A 25,708-nucleotide genomic window follows, 5' to 3' on the forward strand; every position below is an offset into this window, starting at 1 on the left:
CAGAAAACATGCCAAACACAAAAGCAAAACTTCAGGAAATGACTTCCAGCAGCTGTTTCTTCTCTTGATGGAATTGTGTCAACAAAAGAAAATAGTATTTATTTCTAGAAAACAGCACCTTAAGGAGTCTTTCCAGAGGCTGTTACAGAACCAGCATCGTAAGATCACATCCTGGGTACACTTTGCACCCCAATTCTTTCTGGCTTGGAGGAGTGGATGCAAAGCAACAGGCAGACACCAAGGAGGTCAGATACTCCATACACAGGAGTCAGATCATCAGAACTTGGGGATGCAGGTATGACAGTCCAGGGTGTGCCATTCACAATGACACACCAGCGCAGAATGAACAAAGCCATATGAAGGCTTCACTTGGAATACCTTCCCTAGACACAAGAACGAGCAAATGCAGTGTTTATTCTCCACGCCCACCCCACCCCCACCACACACAGTCTGTGAAATGTTTCCCTACTCTGATTACTGAATCACTAGAGCAATGGGAGAAAACAAGTGGTTTGCTGTAGGAGGAAGCTACCAAGAAGCTAAGCTAATGGCCACTGTCAAGGCTACGCAGTCACGTGAGACTGCTTCTAATGGTATTTAGGACTCCAAGAGGAAAGCTGAGCTTCCCCCAGTGTCCCCCTCAGTCCCAACACTCAGGACCCCGTGGACTCATCTTGTCGCTAGCCACCCAATAAAATGAATGCAGGTGCTCCCCATTGCATCTCAGCCCTTTTCTGCCAAGTCTTAAATCTATAAACCAAGGCTTATTCAACCTGAGACATCTGTTCACTTATGTTCTACAACAACCTTACCACTTTCCAAACCAGAAGTTGTCTTCCTTTTACTATGCTTGTACCCTGACATATGACAACAGCCGCAGCCTAACCAGAAAACAAGAAACCCTAGCATGTTCCATAAGGCCCAGATGGAGTCATTCTTTCAGCTCACATCCAAATACCTTCACTGCCCCCATCTGGTTTATTCCTTCATGTCTTACCCACAGCAGGCCTCTGACCTCCCTGCTTCTGGTCAAACACCATCAAGGGCCTGAGTGATCAAAACTGATGATGGAAATGGACTCCCTCCTAACACTAGGACACCTGAGCCCGCCTTCCGGCCGGACCCTGAATAACCCCATCCAACCTCTCCTGCCTTTCTCATCACATAGCCCCGGATCCCAACACTGCTTCCTCACACCCCATGCCCTACCTAGCACACCCTGGGCCCTTAGACCTGGACACCTTGAAACCCCGCCCCGGTCCTCGCATGCCCACAGGTGGCCTTCCTCTGGGCTCCAGCAGCACTCCCACCTACTGCCCTGTGGTAGAGCAAACCACACTGTCATATTTTTACACTGGGCTCCCCCATTAAACTCCCCCCAAAAGACACCTTTTCAACCTGTGTCATGCTTTGAATTTGAAAAATAATAAATAGCAGTTACTGTGTATGTCTAGTGTCTAATAGGTAATTTTTTTTTTAAAGACTTCATAGAAACTTAATGTTATGGAGATGGAGCCATAACTAACACTTCCCTGCACAGCAGATGCTCAAACAGAGCAGCTACGAAATCCAGTACAGGCCTGAGGCAAGACAAGGGTCTAAGAAACAGCTCCCCTAAGTTCAAAGACTTCTTGGGGGCTTTCTTTTTCCTTTTTATTGGGGTGGGGAGGGAGTGTAGGGTGAGGCTCAGTTCTACCAGCCACAGCATACTAGTTAAGGACACAACTTCTACAGCCAAATAATATTCAAATCTCTGGTCCACCTCACTCACCAGTTATGAAACGTAAGGTCAGTTTGTACCTCAGCATCTCCAGCTATAAAGTAAGGATAACAGGACGTAACTCATCACTTAGCAGCAACTGGCCCATTAGTGTCAACAGTGATCTCCAGGATACTTTTGTTCCTAGTTCAATGGCTCCAAAAAGCACCGGAAACAATGGACATTTTCTGCCCAAACCTCTAAGCATCACAAGACTGAAATAAGAGCAAATGGAACAAATCGTCTGTGTTAGCTGGGCCTGTGCTAACTAGAAAAACCCATATGCAGGGCCCAGCCTTCCCTGAGTGACCTTTTTCTTAGCTCCTGGCTCAAACTGTCTACAGAGAAAGTTTTATACAAAATCAAGTTCCCCTTCACAGAGGGGGCGGGGGGTGGGGGGTGGTGAGCAGACGAGTCCCTACAGAACTTCAGAGTCTGGCTCTAAGTGTGTGCTGCTCAAACAGCACCATCAGCATTGCTAGAGAACTTGTACCCCACAGGGACCTCCAAGCTAAATCAGAACCCACTGCCAAGTGGGTTCACGTGTATATCCAACTTAAGACACATTGCCAGAGAGGACTTGCTTTGCCACCTTGGTCAGACGGCCAAGGTTTGCAGAAGCCAGCCCTCCTCGTGGCTCCAATGGTAAAGAATCTGTCTGCAACACTGGAGACCTGGGTTTGATCCCTCAGTCAGAAGACTCCCTGGAGAAGGGAACAGCAACCCACTCCACAATTCTTGCCTAGAGAATCCCAACGGACAGAGGAGCCTACCAGGCTACAGTCCATGGGGTTGCAGTCAGAAACTACTGAGCAACTACACTGCCACTTTTTTCAGGGATTTGGCTTGCTGGTGAATCAGACAGCAAAGAATCTGCCTGCAATGCAGGAGACCTGGGTTTGATACCTGGGTCGGAAAGATCCCCTACAGAAGAGAATGGCTACCTACTCCAGTGGGCTTCCCTGGTAGTTCAGCTGATAAAGAATCTACCTGCATTGCAGGAGACCCTGGTTCAATTCCTGGGTTGGGAAGATCCCCTGGAGCCCAGAACAGCTACCCATTCCAGTATTCTTGCCTGGAGAATTCCATGGACAGAGGAGCCTGGTGGGTTACACCCCATGGGGCCAACGAGTCTGACAGGGCCAACACTTTTCACTTTCATTCAGGCAAAGAGCACACAGGATGGGGCCACTCCCCTTCTAATTCTGGGAAACAAAACAAAGTACCCATGGCTGATGTATGGCAAAAACCATTACAATACTTTAATAATCCTTCAACAGAATTTTTTAAAAAGTGGCCATCAGGCTAAATCTAAGACAAGTTCTTAACCCTGAGTGGTCTGCACTGCAGAGCCCCAAGGATCCTGCCGGGAACAGCTACTGGGAAGCAGCGCGGGTGCAACGCTGCCACCCTGTGGCACGCCTGCAGGACGCTGCCTGAAAAGCCTGGCTCCTTGTTCCCTTGTTTCTTCTTCCCTGGTTTCTTCTCCCTCCTTGGCATTCTCTATCCAGAATCGCCTGAGCTTGGTCCCCCACTACACAAGCAATCTCCAATCAGACCCCATAGTCCTAGCTCCTTTTTTGTCTCCAATCTCCATGTTGCTGGCTCTCAATCGTCCTTCCTGTTAAAAGAGCCCTCCTCACTAGCACCATTACCCCAATTTAAGGTTAAAACCACAATCCAACAAGCTGAGAGCACAATCCATCCAGAGCACTATTCGCAGACCCAATCTCATGACACTTCTGTTCCTGCCTCAAAACTGTTAAGAATTTTTTAACCAATTAAGGACCAACCTATGTATAGAAAGGGAACTCTGTTCACGTCCCAGCCCGGATGAGAGGGGAGTTTACGGGAGAATGGATACATGCGTATGTATGACTGGGTTGCTCTGTTGTGCACCCAAAATTATCACACGTAATTAGCTATATCAATATTAAAAAAATAGCAATTTTAGATTCAATGGTCTCCTAAAGCTTTAACAGCCAACACCATAAGGTTTGTGAACCAGTCAACTTCTACAAGCCCAGAAGTCAAACCTGATGGCAAGTTCCACCTGACACTACTTCCTCAGTTCTTATACACCCAGAACACGAAGACCACTGCATGGGGAGGTGAACAGATTTTTGTGGAAACCTGTTGTCTAAAATTATTAACAACACAAAAAGTTAAAGACGGAAGAGTCAGTTTTGAGGGCCCAAAGGCAGGAAAGGTAGTCTGAGTTCTGGAAAGGCTGGAGAGCAATGGCTGCGATGGACCCGAGCTGAGCCCCCGAGACTAGTCCTCGGAGTAAGACCTGGTAGGAAACCCCTGGTAGGGAATTCCCTGGCAGTCCATGCTTCCACTGCAGGAGGCACACGTTCAATACAGGTCAGACCAAGATCCCGCACGATCTCATAGTACGGCCAGATAAATTCAGTTAAAAAAAATTTTATTAAACCCTGGTGGATGATTGACTCAATGACCTAACCTCTGCACTATATTGTCTGAGCTACTGAAATCCAGTACATGATGGGGGGCAAAGGTGAAAAAGATTACGCAATCAGGCAGTGGCAATCAGACCTGCAGCACACTTCTCCCCACCCACCCGTAACATTCTCCCCCTGGCTTCTTCCTAAGTTAGCCTGTCCCAATTCAGAAACGCCAGATGCCTAGTGCTTCCAGACTGCAGGACATTTTCAGTAACTCAGTTAACATATATTCTTTAGAACTTAAAAGACCAGCCTACAACCCTGATCAGAATAACATGACCGACTACCACCAGCCAGGTGCTGCTTACAAGGAAATACAGGATCCAAAGTTCAAACCCCTCAGGGTCTATTTTTTCCACCAAAGGATGAACTGGCACTGGAATCAACCACCAAAACATTCCCTCAGTTGGTATTTCTCTTCACCCATCTCTACCCATCCTCCTGAAAGTCCCCCGAACTAATCTACCCACGAGACACTTGGGTCTTTTACTTGACCACATCAGGTCTTGGTTGTAGCACACAGGACCTTCGTTGTCACATGTGGATCTTAGTTCTGACCAGGATCAAACTCAAGCCCCTTGCACTGGGAATACAGTCCTTAACCACTGGACCACCAGAGAAGCCTCAGGACCCTATTTTACTGAAGGTGAGGCCAATCACTGAAGCCTTTTAAAGGACAACTAAATGCTAATAATCCCACTTACTCCCAGAGCTTGGGTGAGACCCGACTCACCTCTAACAGCAGGGATAAAGGAACCACAATCAAACCCTAACACCAGAATCCTACCAGGTGAAGCACCCATAAACCTCTCAGATGTGCTCGTGCCATCAAACCAAACATCATTTTAAGATAGATCAAAAGCAGAAGAGGGCAGGAGGAGAACCACTGCCATTTTCTTGGCTCTAAATCTCAGGGATTCTTATAAGTACCAAGTTTCACAAGCCAAATAAAAGCACTGCCTGGAGAACCTCAGCCATTCTCCACCATTCTTGACAGAACACCTCCACTCAGTAGGGAGGGTAGCTATTCCTTTGCACAAAGCCACAGCCTCTGTCTCAGATCACCAGAGGTTTGAGGATGAATCAACTCTTAAAGGGTACAATTTCAGAAAAAGAAAAGCACTTTCCACAAGGGGTCCCAGGCACTCTTGAGCTGTGCTTCTAACAAAGCATAGTTTGCTGTTGGTTATGATTTTAAGTTCTGTGTAGCTAAAATTCAACTGCTTGGCAAGAATAGGCAAGTTTCCTAAATTCAAGTTTTGAGTTGGAAGGAGGGGGTAGTTTTCTGGGGTAAGGAAAGGTGTATCAGCTTAAGGAGCACTACTGAGGTGGCAACTCATCGGCCCAACCCCTTCCCTTTCTCAAAACACCAAAGACTTTTGAGTACTGGCAGATGGGAACATGACCTAATTACACCACTGTCAACAGGCAATACCCGGAGTCCCACCTTCAGGAAAACTAGTGTGCAGAGGGAGCCCACTCACTGAAATAGCAAACAACTGCCTTATCTTACTTTCTCAGCTAACCTTCCCCTTTTACCATCTTATCTCATTCCCAAGTCTTTTTCCCTAAAATTCAGCATCCTCTTAAGCCAAGCCTAAGCAAATAAATGTTTGGGGTAGGGATTTGTTTCGGAAAGAAATGCCAAGAAATGAAAATCAAGTTGGAAGATGACAAGGACTGCATCCTGGCGTCAAACCATTTCCTGACTGTGAGAGCTACAGAATCCAGGCACTTCGTTTTCCACCTATAATAACTTGTGAACAGCGTATCTGCCACTAGGCAGGTGCTCAGTTAGTTTCTCCCCTTCCTGGAAAAAAAACCCAACTGGTTAACTACATGATCTAATCAGGGTCAATCAAACTTGAGTATCACCCTCAAAGTTTAATTTGTTTGAGCCCCACCCTTAGAAAAGTGCCAGAACTCCTTGAAAGGAGCAAAACTGCTATAAATAAGCCCACAAAAATCAGCACATCAATCAACACAGTAGAAGAGAAATCTCCACATGGCTGGACAAAAATGGGGGGCAACACACGATGTTCATTTACCCCTTTCATTCATCCGATTTTTACTGTGAACAGAGAAGTTTAATCTCTACTTTCAAGGATACACTTGACCTTTGCTCCCCTGAACCAAGTATCAAACACATCATTCTAGTTCCTGCTGAGCGGGAACAAATTTATTCCAGTTCCCACAAGGCAGGTTGGTTGATATGAATAGAGGAAAAACTCCCCACGTTCTTGACCTGGACATTCACGCTCCAGGAGAGTGAAGAGGGGGAAAAGGAAGAAAATTTAACTAAAATGATGGTTTTTAATGGGAACCAGAGGTATGGTTACAGTTACATAGTCCGACACAAAAAACCCGTGGGTCATCAGGAGGTGGAAGGTTACAAAATAATGCGGGTAGTAACACTGGGTACAGGAAGAAAGCTGATCCAAGGCCTCAGGAGCCAGGCTAGTACGGCCTCTCCCTGCGATCCTGTCTGTGCTCACCCCTGCAAGAAAGAGCATCCATGAGGTCTGGGTTCCAACCTCTCTACCCACCCTCCCCCAAAACCCAACCTGCCCTGCTACCCACCCCGAGAGACAGCTCATCTCCCTGGGCACAGAGTGCACGTGGGCATCCAGACTAGCTCCCCCAGGTAAGTTTCCTTCCCTTGTTTCCTACCCAAGCGTTAGTCTCAGCTTTCCAACCCCGCCCTCAAAATGAAACCACGCTCCCCAAACCCTGCAATCCCATGACCTCTGGTCAACTGCTCTAGTTCCCTTTCAATTTAGTCTTACTTACCTGGAGTCCATCTTGCCAGGGCCGAAACCACCTCTGTCCCCACCACCCCGGCCCCCTCGGAAGCCCCCACGGTCCCCTCCTCGGCCTCGGTAGCCACCCCGATCATAGCCTCCTCTGCCACCACGACGATCATCTCCGTAGTTACCCCCTAGGAAAAAAAGAAACATGATTCAACCCTCTATGACATCCCCCAGACCCCTCCTCCCTCCCCTTGTCTAGCCTCCCTGCAGATCCCAACACCAGCTCTGCCTCTTCCTTACCCATATGAGAGCCTCCTGGTCCCCCTCCTGGGCCATCTGGTTTAGGGGCCTTACACTGGTTACATTCATTCCTCCAAGAGAAGTTCATGTTCTCACAGGTACTGAGGAAAATAAGACAATGTGTGTGGGTGGGGGGTGGAAATGGCCAAGACCTAGAATTATGAAGATTCCAGTGACCCTAGGGATACGTGAGGAGAATGAAGCCTCGGAAAAGCAAAGAGGCCTGTTTCTCAGGAGCGGAGACCAAGACTGCAGGTTACTGAGCCCAGTCTAGATGACTCCCGGCCAAACCTGTCCCCGTCAGCATAGCTTTGACATTAGTCAGAAACTACAAACTGTCGTAACATCAAGGTGGCGTAGTGCTGAAGAACCTGCCTGCCAATACAGGAGACATAAGAGGCTTGGGTTTGATCCCTGGGTTGGGAAAACCCCCTGGGGAAGGGAATGGCAATCCACTCCAGCATTCTTGCCTAGAGAATCCCCATGGACAGAGGAGCCTGGCAACCTGCAGTCCATGGGGTTGCAGAGTCAGACAGGACTGAAGCAACTTGGCACATAACATCAAAGGGCACACGTACAAGAGGGCTGAGGAAAAATTAAGCCGTTTCACTCACGGATTAGGACACTTCCAGTCCCCTGCTCGCTGCTGTCCTCCTCCACCGCCACCGCCACTGGGGAATCCTCCTCGGCCACCGCCGCCGCTGCCACCACCTCCATAGCCTCCACGGCCCATAGGTCCTAGAACAGAGCCAAGAACAGGTCTGCTCCCCTTCCAAGTGTGGTTAACCTATCTTTGCCACACAAGCCCTTACCATCCTCCTTCCCTCTTCTCTCCCCATCACTTCTTTACAGCAGCAGAAAGAGCTCCTCACCTCCTCGCCCTCGGCCTCCACGACCATTACCACCACCCCGATTGAAGTCTGCTCGCCGAGTAGCAAATGAGACCTTGATAGGATTCCCAGAGAATTCTTTACCTAAAGAAATAAGGGAGGTATAAAAGAGACTTCTTATTAAGACCTATGACCTGTGGGTCCAAAAGTATACCTGATACAATCAAGAGAAGACTCTGCCTTCTTACAAATGTTAACAATCTCATGAGACATAAGTCAATGTAAGACTACACCAACAGTGTAGTGCTATTAAGTCTTGGAAGACTCAAAGAAACCCTCAAAATGCAGCCTGTTTCCCCAAGCTAGCTGCCCTCTCCCCCAGCCTCCTCAGACATACCATCAAACCAGTCAATAGCTGCTTTGGCGGAAGGTGGGTCATCAAATGATACGGTGGCCTCTCCCTTCAGCTTGCCTGTTTCCCTGTCTGTGTACAGATTAATCATGGGCTGTCCTGTTTTCTTATTTGTCTGAAGAAAGCAACACGAGATCACATCAGTCTTAATACAGCACTATCAAAACCTACCTTCCTATTTCCCACATAACTTGAAAGAAAGCCATCGACTGTTAACTGCTTCTCCCTTCAATATTAAATGATAGAGATTACAGACTACAAACTCAAAAGTTGTAATCACCTTTTTAATCAATTGTGCCTTTTTATGTTAAAATGTGATTCCCTTTGGAATGGCAACAGTTAATGCTTTTTCCTCAACAAATGAAGCAGGCAACCATTAAGACTTCTAGTTTCACTAAGGTATGAAATCCCAAAGCCTGAAGCACTGATACAATGCACCCACTCTGCTCCAGAAGTACCTTTCTTTGGTCTTTCTTTCGGGGCTGGGGGGGACACAGCCACTTTCTTTTGGGGCTGGGGGATCTTAGTTCCCCAATGAGAGATCAAATCCGTGCCCTTGCAGTGAGAGGGAGAGTCTTAGCCACTGGACTGCCAGAGAAGTTCCCATAAGTACCTTAATGATACCAATCTGCTTGAAGTAATCAGCTACAGACTCAATTGTAACATTCTCGCCCAGCCCTTGCACGAAGATGGTGTTGTTGTCTGAATTATCCTGTTCTGCTTGCCCAAGACAGCAGGAAAAGTGGAGATAGGAAACAACCAAAGATACAACAAGTCAGTGACACTTAATAACCTGAACTTTGATACTTCTTAGCTTTCAAAGAAAGAAAATTTCTAAACCAATTAATATAAAGTACTGGTGGTGTAGGTCTGACAAATCTCCAACTCTACTTCATTATCTGAGTGCCTGAATGCTAGCCGCTTCACTAATTAAAATTTAGTTTTACAACTACCCCTTAAAACATGCTGCTATTCATAAAAGAAACCAGGGCTCAGGAGTTAATTGCCCAAGACCACACCAGTGTCATCAACTTTCAGTTGAAGACCCCGAAGACACTAATTTTACACTAAAATGCAGCATACAAAATGATCAAAACAAAAAGGACACTAAGTGCTTCCCTGGGTCTTTTCTGTTAAATACGCTGGTAAACACAGCTACTCCTAAACTCTCTCCCCACAGTTTCCTTCTCGAGCCCAACTCTTCTTCAGATTCCCTTAAGTTTGAACATCCAAGAAAAGTCCTGCTACCACTTTAGCCTTTCTTTCCCGCCACCTGTGGACTTACCAGAGTCATGACGTGATCCTTGGTCCCGAGGGCCTTAAGTGACATAGAAAAAAAAAAAACAAAAACAACAAAAAAACAAAAAAACAAGGAAAGAGGAGCCGTTAGTTAAGAGGCTGAGAAAGACAAGGAAAAAAATTAACACCAAATCCAAACTTTTGCAAAATATCAGGTAAGTGCTCACAGCCAGCCTCACTCCAAACCCTGTTCTGGGTTGCCTGCCCAGAGAAAACCCTAGGCAGGTCTGGCAAAGACACAGGCCCCTTTTCTTAAGGTCTGCATGTAACTTGAGTCCCCACAGGGACAACTCCACACTTCAGAAAATGCTGCCTCCCCAGCTCAGGCTGGGAAATGTCCTCAGCACAGACTGGGAGGGCTAGGAGGGAGACCCATTGAAGTTAACAAACCAACTCATAGCTTGGCCCTCTTCTCTCGCCCAGAGAGAAATGGGCTCACCACCAGCAATGTGATATGCATCCATACAGTTTCTCCAAACTTTAGCACCAAAGACACTTATCCCTTGTGGAACAATTTTTAATGTCATCTTTCGAAACCAGTCTTAAAACCATGTTGTTTCCCCAAAAACCACATGAAAGTAAAAATCATACAAAATAGCTATTGTAGGTTTTAAGCATGTCCCAGGGAACAGACCAGAAATCTTATTTCCATAATGCAGCCTCTATTTTTTTTTTCCAGAGACCATCTTCGCCCAAAGTTTATCTGAATTCACCATATATAAATGTTGTACCCACACTCAATGACACCTAAATCATGAACCCAAGCCTTTGGCTTTACATGTTGAGACAAATCAAGAAACCTTTTGTTAGTTAACCAGACCAGAAAAGTTCCAGCTTACTAGGAGACTTCTCCAATTTGCCATTTTTCCATGAATTCAGTTTGTGCTGTTATTAAGACCTGATTATTTCCCACGAGCCACACATGCTCCCAACCTTTCTTGGAAGCAGTTCACACCTTCCTGCCCAGAGCTAGTTGCTATTTAGCCCATCTGAGTTGAGTTTAAATACATGTATGTAGGATTGCATTGACACCATTCAGTATTTAATACATAAATATGTACCAACTTCACCATCCTCAGGGCAGGGCAATACTTCATCCCTCGTCCAGAATTAAAACGTTTGGAGATTGTTACACATACACTCACATACACACAAGCCTCAGACACACTGATCAAAGGATCGATCCTAAAGCCAAGTTGGCACCACATGTTCCAGCACACTCTCCAGTTTCTCATAACGGTTGTCACTAAGTGCCGGTGTGGCGACACTCCTGTCAAGAGGCCTCCTAAACACCTCTTATTAACCTGGGTCAAACCAATTTGGTACCAGACGACTGCTGAGTCTTACTCCCTGCCTGCCTCCAGGTTAGCACACATCTGGCAGCAGGTGGCATTCCACCCCACCCCTTTCTGGAGGTGGTTATGGACACTCCAAAACTTTTGACACTTAAAACACGCTAAGACAACTGCAAATGAACAATCAGACAAAGCATTGCTGGGAGTTGGGAATTTTGGAAACTCTGTTCACTTACCACCAAATTTATTGAAGCCACCACGGTCACTTCCGCTGGAGAAGACAAGTTAGAAGAAAGGACATGAAGCTTCCAACGGCTACAAAAGGGCGGTTTTTGGTTTTGTTCAACATTCCCCAAACATAGGTAGGTGTTTCGGGAAAATGATAATGCAAGTTGCTACTAAAATACATTCCCCTTCCTGACCACCCCTTGTCTGACCTGTGAGCATGTCACACACACGTGTGCAATTTCTCAGACACAATTATTAAGGATTTTGCTTAAAAGTTTATATATCTATTTCCTCTAGGAAAAAAAAAAAAAAAGACCCATTTTCCTTGGCCGTTCTTCCGACGTAGCAGATGTTTTTCCTCTTGTCGCAAGCAGTTGCCAACCCAGTAGTTGGTTTAAAAAACCCTACCCCGTTTACCCAGAAGACACTTCACACCAGGCTGGGGTAGCCCTGAACACATTTTTGTGATTTTTTTTTTTTTGCTTTGAAAGCAGCAAGCAGACCCAACCCCATTCCATAAAAAGTCAAAACCAAAGGCAATTTCCCCTTAAAGCGAGACAAAACTTAGCTAAGCCCTTCCCTAACTACTGAGCTGGTTTTGATCTCTCCCCACCCCCGGGGTCACCCCTTCTACACTGCGAGAAGAGCGGAGTATTTTGCAATGTCACCTTTCATACCTGTGGCACATAAAATGCAGAGCAAGTTAACAGTCACATAACAGTTGCTTTTCTTTTTTTAAAGTTTTGCATTATAAACACACGCACACAACAGAGTTTTCCATATTTCTGTAAGGTTTTTGGCACTGCCCCCACCCCCCTCTGAATACTTACCATACACAAACTCTTTTTAAAAAACTTACTTTTTCCCCAAAAGGAGTAACACATTGACATTCCTCCCCTTCTCGAGAGAGACAGAGAAGAGTGCCTCCAGTTGTTATTTACCAACAGACTTGACAAATGCTCTAACATCAAATCTAAGGTTTTACTTCAGCTTCAGCAGGAAGGGGAGGAAAGAAGGTCCAGCTGGACAAGTAACCGGAGGAAGGGGGACAGTGGAGCAAGTGGGTGGGAGACCACTGTCGAGCGTACTGTACTTTGTCCAAAAGGTCTGCACACTTCAGAGAGCCCCATGAACCAAGTCACACACAAAATCATTACAGTCCGTCAGATTAGTACAAGTCAAGTTCGTGGATTCAAGTGACTATAGAATACAGGAAGAAAGAGTAGCCAATTCCTGGAAGCTCAAGTCAGGTTAACCATTGACAACTCCTTTAGAGGACACATGGGAATACAAGTAACAAGTTTCCCTATCACCAGGAGTGGGATCATCGGTTTCCCTTGCAGAGAAAGAAGCCTTTACTTCCATGGTTCTTGCCTAGGATTATCAATGACTCCAATCCACATACACCCCTACATTTCTCCTTTTTCTTTAGAGATGAAAGTTGTCAGTACTCAAATCTCTGTACAGAAGTGTGGGTAGAAGTTCAGGCTCCCAAGTTCTCACAAAAATAAAATGGGGATGGATGTACGAAAAAGAAACAGTCAAGATCCCCAATCAAAGCCCTTACAAATTCCCAGAATCAGACTAACCATGCACTACAGGACTAGGCTTCAAGGGAGACTCATGCAACCCTCCTCCCTTTCCACTGATGGTACTCCCTGGCTCACAAGACACCTACCCCATGCCGCCTCTGCCTCCACGGCCACCTCCACGACCTCTGGGTTCGTAGCCACCACTGCTGCGGTTGTAACCACCGCCACCGCCCCGGCCACGGCCCCCACGGTCCTGCTGGCCTCCCCCGTAGCCACCACTCTGGTCCTGGTTGCCATAACCACCACCACCGCCACCACTGCTCATGGAGGGCTGATCTTGGCCATAGCTACCTGTCAGGAAAGAAAAGTATGCCTTTAAAAAGGACAAAACAGACTGTGAGGTGGCATAAAACAGTTCAAGGGTGCCAGGGAATAAACGTCAATAGAAATACAGATAAAGCTAGGGTTTTTAAGAACCCTTTCAGGGTAACAGCCCAGAATACAATTTCTTGCGAAAAGCAGGGATGAGACAGAGCAGAAGGAAACCTCTCACCTCCGCCACCCCCTCCGCCGCCACCGCTACTGTTGTACTGGTTCTGCTGCCCATAGCCCTGAGGCGGGTTATAGCTCTGCTGCTGTCCATAGCTTTGCTGCTGCCCACCATAGCCAGACTGCTGGCCGTAGCCTCCACCCTGGGGCTGCCCATAGCCGCTGCTTTGAGAACTGCTACCGTAACTAGGGGAAAAGAAAAAGACAAGAGTCACAACGCCAGTGTGTCCAGGACTTCACTTCTGGTACATCCCATTCTCTGTCCCCAACAGAGACCACCTCTCCCCCATTACCCCTGATAATTACTCCCACTGCTAATCACATTATCATTCCTTACGGATTCACCCCTCATCTTTTCGGTCCTCTCCACACCCACTCCTTACCTTCCTGAGGTGCTGCTAGGAGCTGGCTGCTGGCCATAGCCAGGATACGAGGACTGTTGCCCATAAGATGACTGAGAACTCTGGCTACTGCCATAGCCACCAGCTGAGCTATATCCCTGGGGAGCTGACTGTGTGCTGTAGCCTGCTAAAAGGAAAGGAAAAGGAAAGTCACAAAAGCTATGAAGAAAGAACAGGCAGGGAGTGCACTGAGAACACTACTACGCTTCCCGTGCTTGATAAGGCAACTTCTTAGAAGGTGCTTGGCGATCTTGCAACTCATAGCTAAAGACATTACCTTTCTACCTGAAAGCTTTCAACTTCTATTCAAGTTCTGAATTCTAATCTCATCCCACACACCCCCAAAGCCAGCCTCCAGGACCACCACTAGTCACAGCCCAAGAGATCTCTCTTCACTAACAGCATTCACCTGCCCGACGCGTACAGAACAAATAAAGACAACGCGTTATTATTTACACTTCAGGGACCTCAGGGCAAATTCCACCTCCTGGTGTATCATGTGATGCCATCTGACTTCAAATATCTTCAAGCAAGTCATTTTCCCTCTTTAAAAGCCTAAAGCATTTCTCCCTCTGGAATATTCCTCCTGCCTTCATTTCACTTTCATGCTTTAGAGGAAATTGGGAAAATAGCAGCATAAACAGAAAAGTAAAAAGTCAGAAAATAAAAGGAAACAGGATTACAAACCAATTAAGCCTTTTTGTTTCAAAGGACTCAAAACATCAAAGAGCTTTAAGGGTCAAAGACTGGTTAAGGGGACTGTTTCAGCACTGCTTAGGTTTAAGAAAAGCAACATTCACAAAGAGCAGAAGAGGTGGAGTGACCCACTAAGACTCACTGTTCTGGGTCTGTCCATAAGAACCACCGTAGCTGCTCTGGCCATAGCCCGAAGTGTCCGTAGACTGGCCGTAGCCACCGTAACTCTGTTGCCCGTAGGGTTGATTGCTCTGCTGGGAGTAGCCCTGCCCAGGCTGAGTTGGGTAGGCCCCGTAGCTAGAGAAAAAAACAGTGCTCTCAGGAAAAGACACCTTAGCCACCCACGCCCTCTACAAACTCTGGAAGCCCAAAAGCGACACTCACCTTTGGGTTGCTTGTTGGGTATAGTCTGCAAAAGAAAAACAGGATTATATTACCTTCAGCCATTCCTCAGAACAGACTAGAGCTAAAAGACTTAAGCTTCGGGGTCCCCAGATAAGAAAATCAACAAAGGAGGCATAAATTCCCTTATGAAACTCTACTGGAGAGGGGCAGTCTGTGAGACCCGTCAAGTTTTCTTACAATAGAAAACGCAAAGAGAAAGCGCATTTCCACAGAACCAAAAGAGAAGCCTTAAGTACCTGAAAAAGCAAGAGTGCTAACGGACAGCAGCAACTGTCCGCAACTTCAATCGATGTCAGGAACTGCAAAGATCTACACACATTTCTATCTCAAGCCCCCTCGAGGAGGAAGACACCGCCAAGAGTTAGGCTGAAATCACACAGCTGTTTCAGCAGGACAGGTTTTTAATTCAAGCCAGAGGCAGAATTGTGCCGAAGGGAGCCTCCGCTTTCTCAATCGAAACAACAAGAATGTCTTACAAAAGGCCACGCTTCACCCTTTGCCCAATCTTGGAGCCTGGAAATGGGAGCTTTTGGTGCAAAGCCAGCTAACCAAGGGAAGAGAGCATTCTGATCAGCACGCTGGCTGGCACTCAAGCCCCCAGCCCTGTGGCTCCCAAATGAGTGCGTTTTCCTGTCCCTCTTGCCTAACTCGGGGCTGCGGGAAGACTAGGCGAATCCAAAGAAGCGAAAGTGCTTTTTAAAGCGCCACATGGAAGACGCACGGGCCTGATCGGCTCATCTCCTCGATACAGGAAACGAGGCGCTTCCCCCGCAGTAAAGAGCCAAAGCACCGAGAGAGGGTGTGGCCTCAGGCGGCCGTTCTTTTCAGTTCCCACCTCTGTAAGAGGAAATTAGGCGGGATAGGCCCCGGGCCCAGTCCTCAAGACCGTTGGACCACTCCCCAGCCCCCTACCCCCAGCCGTTAAGCGGGCGCGCGGCCCAGACCCCGAGCCTCCGCCTCCGGCCGCGTGGCAAGCGAGGCGGGAACGAGGCGGTTCCGCCCCTTCCCGAAGGACCCCGGGGGCGCAGCCCACACCGGACGCGCGCCGCGGAGCCTCCAGCCGAGGGTCTCGCGACAAAAAGCAGGGCCGACAGGAGACCGGGGGGGGGGCGGTTCGCGCCGCCAGAAAGGGGAGGAGGGGCTAGCAGAGCGCGTGCGCGCTCCTCCGAGTGCCCGGATGCAGCACTGCGACAAAGCGGGCCCGAGCGCGGGGCTGGGGACGAGGGGGGAGAAGAGGGTACGGAGACCGAGCATTTCCATCCGTGCCTCCCATTCCCAATCACTAAGCTGCGTCCCTCCCAACCCTCACCTCAAGGAAGGGGGCAACGAAGGGACGACCTCCCGCCCCACGCGAGGCGCCAGAGGAGCAAAACAAAATGGCGACATCGGCCTCCCCCTTCCACCCCTCTCCGCTGCTTCCAGCCAGTGGTGCGAGGAAACGATCCTGCACTCTACAGCCGCTCGGGTCCCACCGAAAAACAAAAGCCGGACTGGGAGGGAATGAGATCCGGGGCCGGCGCGCCACCACCGCCTCGCGCCCTTACATACCGTTTGAGGCCATGTCCGCGCACGCGCGCACAGGCCGACAAGCAACAAGGTTCCAACACTACAGAGCACCGACGCCTCGAGGACTGAGCAGCCCCGCCTCCTGCGTCGAGGTTTATGTAGGCCTCCCCGCCTACGTCTCCCAGGGGAACGTACCAACTACGGAAAGGAAAGGGGGAAACATGGCCGGACTCCTGGCTCTCTTCAGGGAATATAGAGGATCCTAGCAGGCAGAAAGGAAATGTATTAACTAAAAACTGTTCAGATCATATAGATAATCCTGTTTTTTCTGACAAAGAAATATTTGCTTTGCAAGACTAGCGCACGTTTCAGATCCGCCCCTAGGATGGCATAATGGTATGATCCGATTAACCCCTAGGGGCGGGGCAAGGGGCCCAGGGCTTCTGCGGGCGGAACTGTAGTCAAAGCCGGGAGTCGTAGGGCGGGAACCGAAATTCCTCTGGCTGGCCCCTTTCACTGGGCCTCACTTTCACTCGGGGCGTGGAGTTCCTGCGTTCCGTTCCCCTTACCCTTTTTCAGACGCGAACTCCCTCCGGCACACCCTCCCTCTCTGGCTCTAATGTTCCTCCCAAGACAACAGACACAGACCCTCTCTCAGCGTCTCGTTTTCACTCATCGTCTTTCTGGCTTACATCTCTTGAGTCCTTATCAGGGTTTGTAGATTGTGACTTTTGACATGAAAGAAATAAAGCAGGGAGTTTAGCCCGGACCCTTCGGTCCTAGTCTGATCAAGCACTGATCGCCCACCCAGCGTCCTCAAGGCTTGGCCCCTGACTAGCTGTTGGACGGGAAAGCCCAAACACTCCGGATCTCAAAGAGCGTTGAGATTAGATGAGGTATCTCCCACCCTTTCACAGATATTTTCCTGAAACTCTATCAAGAAACCAATGTGGAGATCCAGTAGTAACTGATATTTGTATAGAGCTGAAGTGGTTTCAAAATGCACAATTAAATGCTTTCCCAACACAGTCTTATGAAGAAAGTAAGCTATCCCCATTTTATAGATAAGAAAAATAAGACTCGGGCCAAGTACAATCCGTGATTATAGAACAGGTATCCTGATTTGAATCCAGGTCTGTGCAGCTGCAAAACACTCCTTTTGTTGGTTATATGAACACTTTGCAGTGTTCTGAAGTCTTTTTACTCTCTATAAGAATGCGGACAAAACGTGAAATTCAAATTAACTTGCAACTTGCACTCTAGTCAAAGTTCCTAGAGAAGGAAATTTGAAAGTATCTACTAAAACAAGACAAAGGAGGTTATTCCTAGTACATGTGCCATACAGATTTTCCCTCCCAATTTACCTTTGACCTGAGTTACCAGAACTTTGTTTGTAGACACGTTTTAGACACTTTTTTCCTAGAAAAATACTTATGGAGTAGGCCTACGAACTTCTAAGTTTCTGATTTAGGCCCTAACACCCTGTCACCCACCCCACCCTTACTGGAAGGGCACTGTAACACTAGAATGAGGACAAACAGAGGGATTCCATCACTCATTCATTCATTGATTCTGCAAATATATAAAAAGTATCTACAGAGTTCCAGGGACTGTTCTGAGTAACAAGGATGCTTTAGGGTGCAAAATAGATGAAGCCATTTAATAACAAAGATAACATCTAATAATAATAATAATAATATTTACAGGGTTTCCAAATCCACCTGCCAAGCAGAAGATACTGATTTGATCCCTGATCTGGAAAGATTCCACATGCATCGGAGCAGCCAACCCTGTGCGCTGCAACTATTGAGCCTGTGCTCTAGAGCCAGGAGCCATAACTACTGAAGCTGTGCGCCCTAAAGCCCATGTTCCACAACAAGAGAAGCCACTGCTGTGAGAAGCCCACTTACCCTAACTAGAGAGCAGCCTCCACTCGCCACAACTAGAGAAAAGCCTGCACACAGCCAAAAATAAATAAATACTAATAATATTTATATAGAGAACATATTTATAATAACATAGCACTTTGATAAGACTTTTTGAGTGTTAAGCACTGTTCTGAGTGCCGAGTATAGCTTGTTTAATTTTCTTCTTCACAGTAAAATGTTGACCTGAGGATTACATTTTACAGATGAACAAATAGGAATGGAAAGGTTAAAAACTGTGCCCAGGGCTACACAGAAAGTGGAAAAGCTAGGTTCCTAGCCCAGGCAACCTGGCTCAGAATTTCTGCCCTTAACTCCTGTGCTTTAGCAAACATCGCTTGAGCATAGCATAGTATGTACCAAGCCTGGGGCAGACCTAGAGAGGGAAGGATTAAAAAGGACCTTATAGCCTGTGGGTGAGATGCAGGTGAGACCCACTGAATCCAAAGTGTACTTGGATCAAATGTGGTAACTGATGTAACTTGAAATCAAGGACTGTGGAAACTTCCAGGAGAGCGAGTCATCCATCAAGTAGACAACCACAGAAGAGGAAAGAAAGGTGGAAACACTGAAGCCAGGGTAAGGGGGAGTTCACGAATCAGCCCAGGAAGTGCTGGAACAGGCAGAAGGGATGGCAGAGTCGAAGCCATGGGTGGGGAAGAGCATTCATAGAGCAGCCACGCTAGGGAGTAACAGGCTCAAACTGTGACTTCTGAAACGCTCCCTCACGTGACTCTTTCTCCAGGGTTATCTCTGTCAGTGAACCTCTTCTGAAACAAAGGGGCCTCTCACTTGTCTTTCAAAGCCTCCTTACTGGCCATCCCTGCTCCCCCTCCCACCTTTCCCTTTGGCCATTTAGCTTCTTCCCTGCCTTCTCCTCCTCTGCTCGCCCTGCAGATAGCAGTGAACCCCAGTACTTCAGAGTTCTGTCTTTTTTTGCTTCTCCCTCAAAGCCCCAAATGCAGTCTGGTGGTGTGAAATGCAGCAGCCCTCAGACCGGTTCTCTGTAGCCTACATGTTGTTTTTAATTTTTTAAATATTTACTTACTTGGCTGCACAGGGTCTTAGTTGCAGCACTTGGGATCTTCAATCTTAGTTATGGCAAGTGGGATCTAGTTCCCTGACCAGGGGCCTTCTGCATTGGGAGTAAGGAGTCTTAGCCACTGGACCACCAGGGAAGTCCCTCAAGCTTGACTGTTAACTTTCTCAAAAATGTAGTCACCCCCTATTATAATCCCTTTCTGCTTAAACTAAAATAAATCATATCATCTGCAACTAAGAACTCCGATTTATACCATTGCCACTGCAGCAGGGTCTATATATCAAAATATTAGAAACCACCTAAATGGTTATCAACAGAGAATCTGGTTAACTGAGTTATTATACAGCAAAATTTCTCAGTCTCAGCACTATTGGCAATTGAGGGCAGATAATTCTTTATTGTGGGAACTGTCCTGATATTGTTTCAGTTCAGTTCAGTTCAGTCACTCAGTCGTGTCCAACTCCTTGTGACCCCATGGACTGCAGCACACCAGGCTTCTCTGTCCATCACCAGCTCCCAGAGCTTGCTCAAACTCATATCCATTGAGTCAGTGATGCCATCCAACCATCTTATCCTCTTTTGCCCCCTTCTCCTCCTGCCTTCAATCTTTCCCAGCATCAGTGTTTTTTCCAATGAGTCAGTTCTTTGCATCAGGTGGCCAGAGTATTGGAGTTTCAGTTTTAGCATCAGTCCTTCCAATGAATGTTCAGGACTGATTTCCTTTAGGATGGACTAGTTGGATCTCCTTGCAGTCCAAGGGACTCTCAAGAATCTTCTCCAGCACCACAGTTCAAAAGCATCAGTTTTTCAGCATTCAGCTTTCTTTATAGTCCAACTCTCATGTCCATGACTACTGGAAAAACCATAGCTTTGACCAGATGAACCTTTGTCGGCAAAGTAATGTCTCTGAATTTTTAATATTGTTTGTTGTTATTTACTGTGTAATGTTTATTGTTGTTTAAATCCTAAGTCATGTCCAACTCTAGCCTGCCAGGCTCCTCTGTCCATGGGATTTCCCAGGCAAGAATACTGGAGTGGGTTGCCATTTCCTTCTCCAAAGGATCTTCCCAACCCAGGGATCAAACCAGGGTCTCCTGCATTGCAGGCAGACTCTTTACCATCTGAACTACCAAGGAAGTCCTGTGTCTGGTGTGATATTTAGCAACATTCCTGGCCTTTACCCACATTGGATGTTTGTAAAAACCCCAGTCCTAATAACCAAAGTCTTCTCTTGACTGGAGAGGGCAGGATACAAAGTCACCCTAGATTGGGAACCACTGTGATACAGCTATAACATGAGATTAAGAGAACGAGGTGAGGGACTTCTCTGCTAGTCCAGCGGTTAAGATTCCACGCTTCCATTGCAGGGGGTGCAGGTTCGATCACTAGTCAGGGAACTAACTAAGGTCCTGCATGCCTCACGTCATGGTATGGCCAAAAGTTAAAAACAAGAAAGAAAGATGGATCTAAGTGAACAGACACCACACCTTGAGACTTTTTTTTTAATGAGGTGGATCTAAACCCACAGATATAAAGACTATTTAATCTCTATTATTAATGGTGAGGGAGGAGCAAGTACTAAATAATACATGTGTAATATGTTATTTAGGTTTTAAAGTAAGGGGGACGCATTACTGATTTACATGTTTGTTTATGCATAAAATATCTATGGAAGAAGAAAAACAAACTAGTAACTGTGGTTATTTCTGGGAAAAGAATATGTGAAACTTGGGATTGAATGTATGAAGAAAACTCACTTTTCCCTGGATCCTCCTTCACCTTTTAATTTTTAAAAATGTTATTTATTTATTTGGCTGCACCAAGTCTTAGTTAGGGCATGTGGGATCTAGTTCCCTGACCAGGGATGGAACCCAGGCCTCCTGCCTTGGGAGTACAGAGTCTCAGCCGCTGGACCATCAGGGAAATGTATATTGACCAAATTGACTCTTACAAAGTGACAGTGGCAGTACGTGGTAAGAGGATATTGTAGGGTGGGACCAGTACTAGCTTCCCTGGTGGCTCAGATGGTAAAGTGTCTGCCTGCAATGCGGGAGACCCGGGTTCGATTCCTGGGTCGGGAAGATCCCCTGGAGAAGGAAATGGCAATCCACTCCAGCACTCTTGCCTGGAAAATCTCATGGACGGAAGAGCCTGATAGGCTACAGTCCATGGGGTCGCAAAGAGTCGGACACGACTGAGCGACTTCACTTTCATAGGCGGATTAGTTTGGCAGTGGTGTGGAATGGATAAGCCTTCCATGATGACTTTTCAGTTGGGAGTTTATCAGATGAACAAGGCATTTATCAGCCCAACAATGACAGGAACAGAGGAAGGGGGAGGAGCCAACTTGACTGAGAGCCTGTCTTCTGCGCACTGTGGCTGGGTCCCTGACTATAGGGTCCCAGCAGAAGAGCAGGCAACATCTATCTTCTTAGGGACTTTGATAGGTATGGAGTGGGGCTGTGGGCCAAACCTCGGCACTTCTCACCTGCAGTGCATCTTTGTGTGAGTTGAGAAGGCATCCCTTCCTCCAGGCCAGTACAGGCCATTCTGGGTCCAAGGCTTAGGGAGTAAAGTAGGAGCTGAACTTCACTCAGGGTGGGACAAAACCCTCACCAGCCTAAGCAGAAACCCTGAGGTGTGAGAAGACCCCACTACTTCCTATAACTCAAGGTAAGAATGAAAGAAAGTGACCTGGTAGGTCTAATGTCAATATCAAATGATATTTCCACCCGCAAATCACCTGTACCTCGGCCTAGAACATAAATGCATGAATAAATGTCCTTTTTCTCTCTCAGACGTCCTTCAAGATGTCTAGCTTCAAGGCTTCCCTGGTGGTCCTGTGGCTAAAACTCCAGGCTTCCAATGCAGGGGGCCTGAGTTCCATCCCTGGTCAGGGACCTAGATCCCACATGCTACCGTGAAGATCGAAGATCCCACATGCCAGAACTAAGAAGTAAGAGATAATTGCTTTATTATTTCCTTGGGCAATGCCCAGGATAGGGCATGTCTCTGTTGGCTACTCTGGTTTTGTATCTCCATAGGAAGTTGTCATGGTAAACAGTTACTGTTGTTCAGTCACTAAGTCATGTCTGACTCTTTGCAACCAGCTAGAAAAGGGCCCCATGGTTCACTGGCTATGAGCAAGAATGGCAGAAGGCCTCCGAGGAGGCAGAGCCAGGAGGCAGAAAGGGCACGGGGTGAGGAGTTTGGTGGTTATGGTGGCATGAAACGACACGACTGTCCATTGGAGTGGCACATCCACTTCCAAAGGGGTTAGAGGTCCCTGGGGAACAAACCAGCCAAACCCAAATACTGGTCCCCGGTTCATGAAAATGAAACACGAAAGGCTCTGGTGGGATTTCCGCATCATTGCCTGTCAGGAGGGTCTCTCCCTCTGAAGACAAAGGAGAAAAGAGAAGGGCCAACAAAAGGCAGCAGGACAGGGGCTTCCGGAGAAAGAAGCAGAAACTCTAAAGAAACGGGTTTTTGCTTGACTTGTTTGTGCAAAGACCTGAACCCTGACGTGCCAAATATATTTTTTTTCCGATTCATTTGCATGTTTTGACAGGAAGTAAATACAAGTAAAAGTTCTCCTTACTTTCTTTGTAGGGCAACTAAAATGAAAACTACACATATAAAAATATATCTCTAATGAATGTGCAAAGGAACTATCTAGAGCCTTAAGATCCGCTTCTGTACTTTTAAATTTTCTAGGCCACATTTTAAGAAGTAAGGCGAATCAGTGAGCTATTCTGCACTATTATTTTTTCATCCTGTCTTCAGACCTAGTGGGTTAGCACTAGGACCTAGGCAAACTGCACTTACCAAGAATATACAAACCGTCAGACACACACACGCACACCTAGAAGGGCCTCTGTTATAATTTCCACGAGGAATTCTATTTCCTACTAAACAGCTTTTCTTTAAAATTCTTTTTAAGAATTTTACTCTAAGGCTGTCTCCTCTTAGCTGTCTAGAAACCAGAGAACTTAGCATCTCCTTTCTTTAGTGAAAGCTTCATATGAAACAACTTAGGAAAGTCTTACTTAAAAAAAAATGTGGAGACTTCCTGGTAGTCCAGTGGCTAAGACTCTTTGTTCCTATGCAGGAAGCCCAGGTTCAATCACTGGTCAGGGAACTAGACCCTACATGGCGCAACTAAGACCCAGCCTAGCCAAATAAATATATATCTATTTTTAAAGTGTGAAAAAAAGCATGGCATAATAGAATTAGATTTGCTTCTCATTTCAGGGGGTTTCCATTTTTAACATGCAGTTCAGTTCAGTTTGGTTGCTCAGTTGTGTCCGACTCTTTGTGACCCCATGAATCACAACACACCAGGCCTCCCTGTCCATCACAAACTCCCGGAGTTCACTCAGACTCACGTCCATCGAGTCAGTGATGACATCCAGCCATCTCATCCTCTGTCGTCCCCTTCTCCTCCTGCCCCCAATCCCTCCCAGCATCAGAGTCTTTTCCAATGAGTCAACTCTTCGCATGAGGTGGCCAAAGTACTGGAGTTTCAGCTTTAGCATCATTCCTTCCAAAGAACACCAAGGGCCCATCTCCTTCAGAATGGACTGGTTGGATCTCCTTGCAGTCCAAGGGACTCTCCAGAGTCTTCTCCAACACCACAGTTCAAAAGCATCAATTCTTCGGCACTCAGCTTTCTTCACAGTCCAACTCTCACATGCATACATGACCACTGGAAAAACCATAGCCTTGACTAGATGGACCTTTGTTGGCAAAATAATGTCTCTGCTTTTCAATATGCTATCTAGGTTGGTCATAACTTTTGTTCCAAGGAGTAAGCATCTTTTAATTTCATGGCTGCTGTCACCATCAGCAGTGATTTTGGAGCCCAAAAAAATAAAGTCTGACACTGTTTCCACATCTATTTCCCATGAAGTGATGGGACCAGATGCCATGATCTTCGTTTTCTGAAAGTTGAGCTTTAAGCCAACTTTTTCACTCTCCACTTTCACTTTCATCAAGAGGCTTTTGAGTTCCTCTTCACTTTCTGCCATAAGGGTGGTGTCATCTGCATATCTGAGGTTATTGATATTTCTCCCGGCAATCTTGATTCCAGCTTGTGCTTCCTCCAGCCCAGCGTTTCTCATGATGTACTCTGCATATAAGTTTTTAACATTATCTGTTTATTTTTGGCTGCATCGGGTCTTAGGTGCGGTAAGTAGGCAAGCTGTTCGTTGGGGCGCTTGGGCTCAGTAGTTGTGGTGTGCAGGCTCAGTCCCCACCTCCATCCCCTACCCCAGCACATGGGATCTTAGTTCCTTGACCAGGGATCAAGCTGGCATCCCTTGCATTGGGAGGCAGGTTCTTAACCACTGGACCACAGGGAAGTCCCTCAAGGGTTTTCTTACCTGCTGATCCCTACTGAAATAAGACATTTCTATGGGTAAATTTTTTTTTTTAATTTTTGTACTTTACATTTTGTTTTTTTGCTGCACTGGGTCTTCATTGTGGTGCATGGGCTCTCTAGTTGTACAGCTTAGTTGCCCCGTGGTATGTGGGATCTTAGTTCCCTGATGAGATGGAACCAGCGCCCCCTGCATTGCAAGGTGGATTCTGAACCACTAAACCACCAGGGAAGTCCCTCTGTGGGTAAATTTGGCTTTAGCAGTTTTTCAGTGGAGCTGTATTTCTTCTCTGCAGTAGAAGAAACACACCATTGCATCACCCAGAAACCTAACCACCGTGGTATGTAAAATTGGAGATACAAGCATGGTCACCCAACTGTATTTAATTGAGGCTTGTTACTTTTTTTTTTTTTAACAGTTTCTCCTTTTGATGAAGTTGTTTTTCTGAATGTATTGCTGGTCAAGAGTCAGGTTTTCTAGTTTCAGCAATTTTTGTCATAAAACACCAGGAAGGACCTTTCCTGGGTGTAGTATCTGTTGTCAGAGGGTACACAGATTGGAAACCTGTTGAGGTCACATTTGGGTGACAAGAAGAGGAAGGAGGAAGAACTCTCAGAAGCTTCTAATCTAAAGTCTACATGTCATGCCTCAGAGCAGCTAAGCCCATGGCCCACAGCTGCTGAAGCCCACCCACCCTAGAACCCATGCCCCACAACAAGAGAAGCCACCGCAATGAGACGCCCCTGCGCTGCAACTACAGAGCAGCCCCTGCTCACTATAACTAAGAGAAACCCACTGCAACAAAGACCTGCAGAGCCTTCAGGGCTCTTCTCTGGTCTCTGTATGGGCCACCAAAACGTTAACCTAAAATAAACCCACTGCCCGATATTTTTCCAGCAAAGATGGGTTTATTTAGGATCAATGGCTGCA

General features: G+C 46.9%; 1 protein-coding gene across 2 annotated transcripts; it reads right to left on the minus strand.

Moving 5' to 3' along the window:
* Positions 1–6,378: 6,378 nt before the first annotated feature.
* FUS (FUS RNA binding protein) lies at positions 6,379–16,571 on the minus strand. Of its 2 annotated transcripts, none has more exons than XM_005886971.3 (15): positions 16,473–16,571; positions 14,904–14,928; positions 14,662–14,816; positions 13,806–13,947; positions 13,427–13,608; positions 13,020–13,224; positions 11,350–11,384; positions 9,805–9,837; positions 9,133–9,236; positions 8,505–8,634; positions 8,150–8,251; positions 7,892–8,015; positions 7,278–7,378; positions 7,018–7,165; positions 6,379–6,724 (listed from the first exon to the last, which is right to left on the minus strand). In XM_005886971.3, exons 1-15 carry the CDS (start codon positions 16,483–16,485, stop codon positions 6,685–6,687), a joined length of 1,539 nt encoding a protein of 512 aa, XP_005887033.2. In that variant the 5' UTR covers positions 16,486–16,571; the 3' UTR covers positions 6,379–6,684. The 2 variants fall into 2 exon arrangements, with proteins under 2 accessions (XP_005887033.2, XP_005887032.2); XM_005886970.3 differs by having other exon boundaries at positions 13,806–13,950.
* Between the last annotated feature and the right edge of the window lie 9,137 nt (positions 16,572–25,708).

Source organism: Bos mutus, chromosome 25 (genome assembly GCF_027580195.1).
Source record: "Bos mutus isolate GX-2022 chromosome 25, NWIPB_WYAK_1.1, whole genome shotgun sequence".
NCBI lineage: Eukaryota > Metazoa > Chordata > Mammalia > Artiodactyla > Bovidae > Bos > Bos mutus.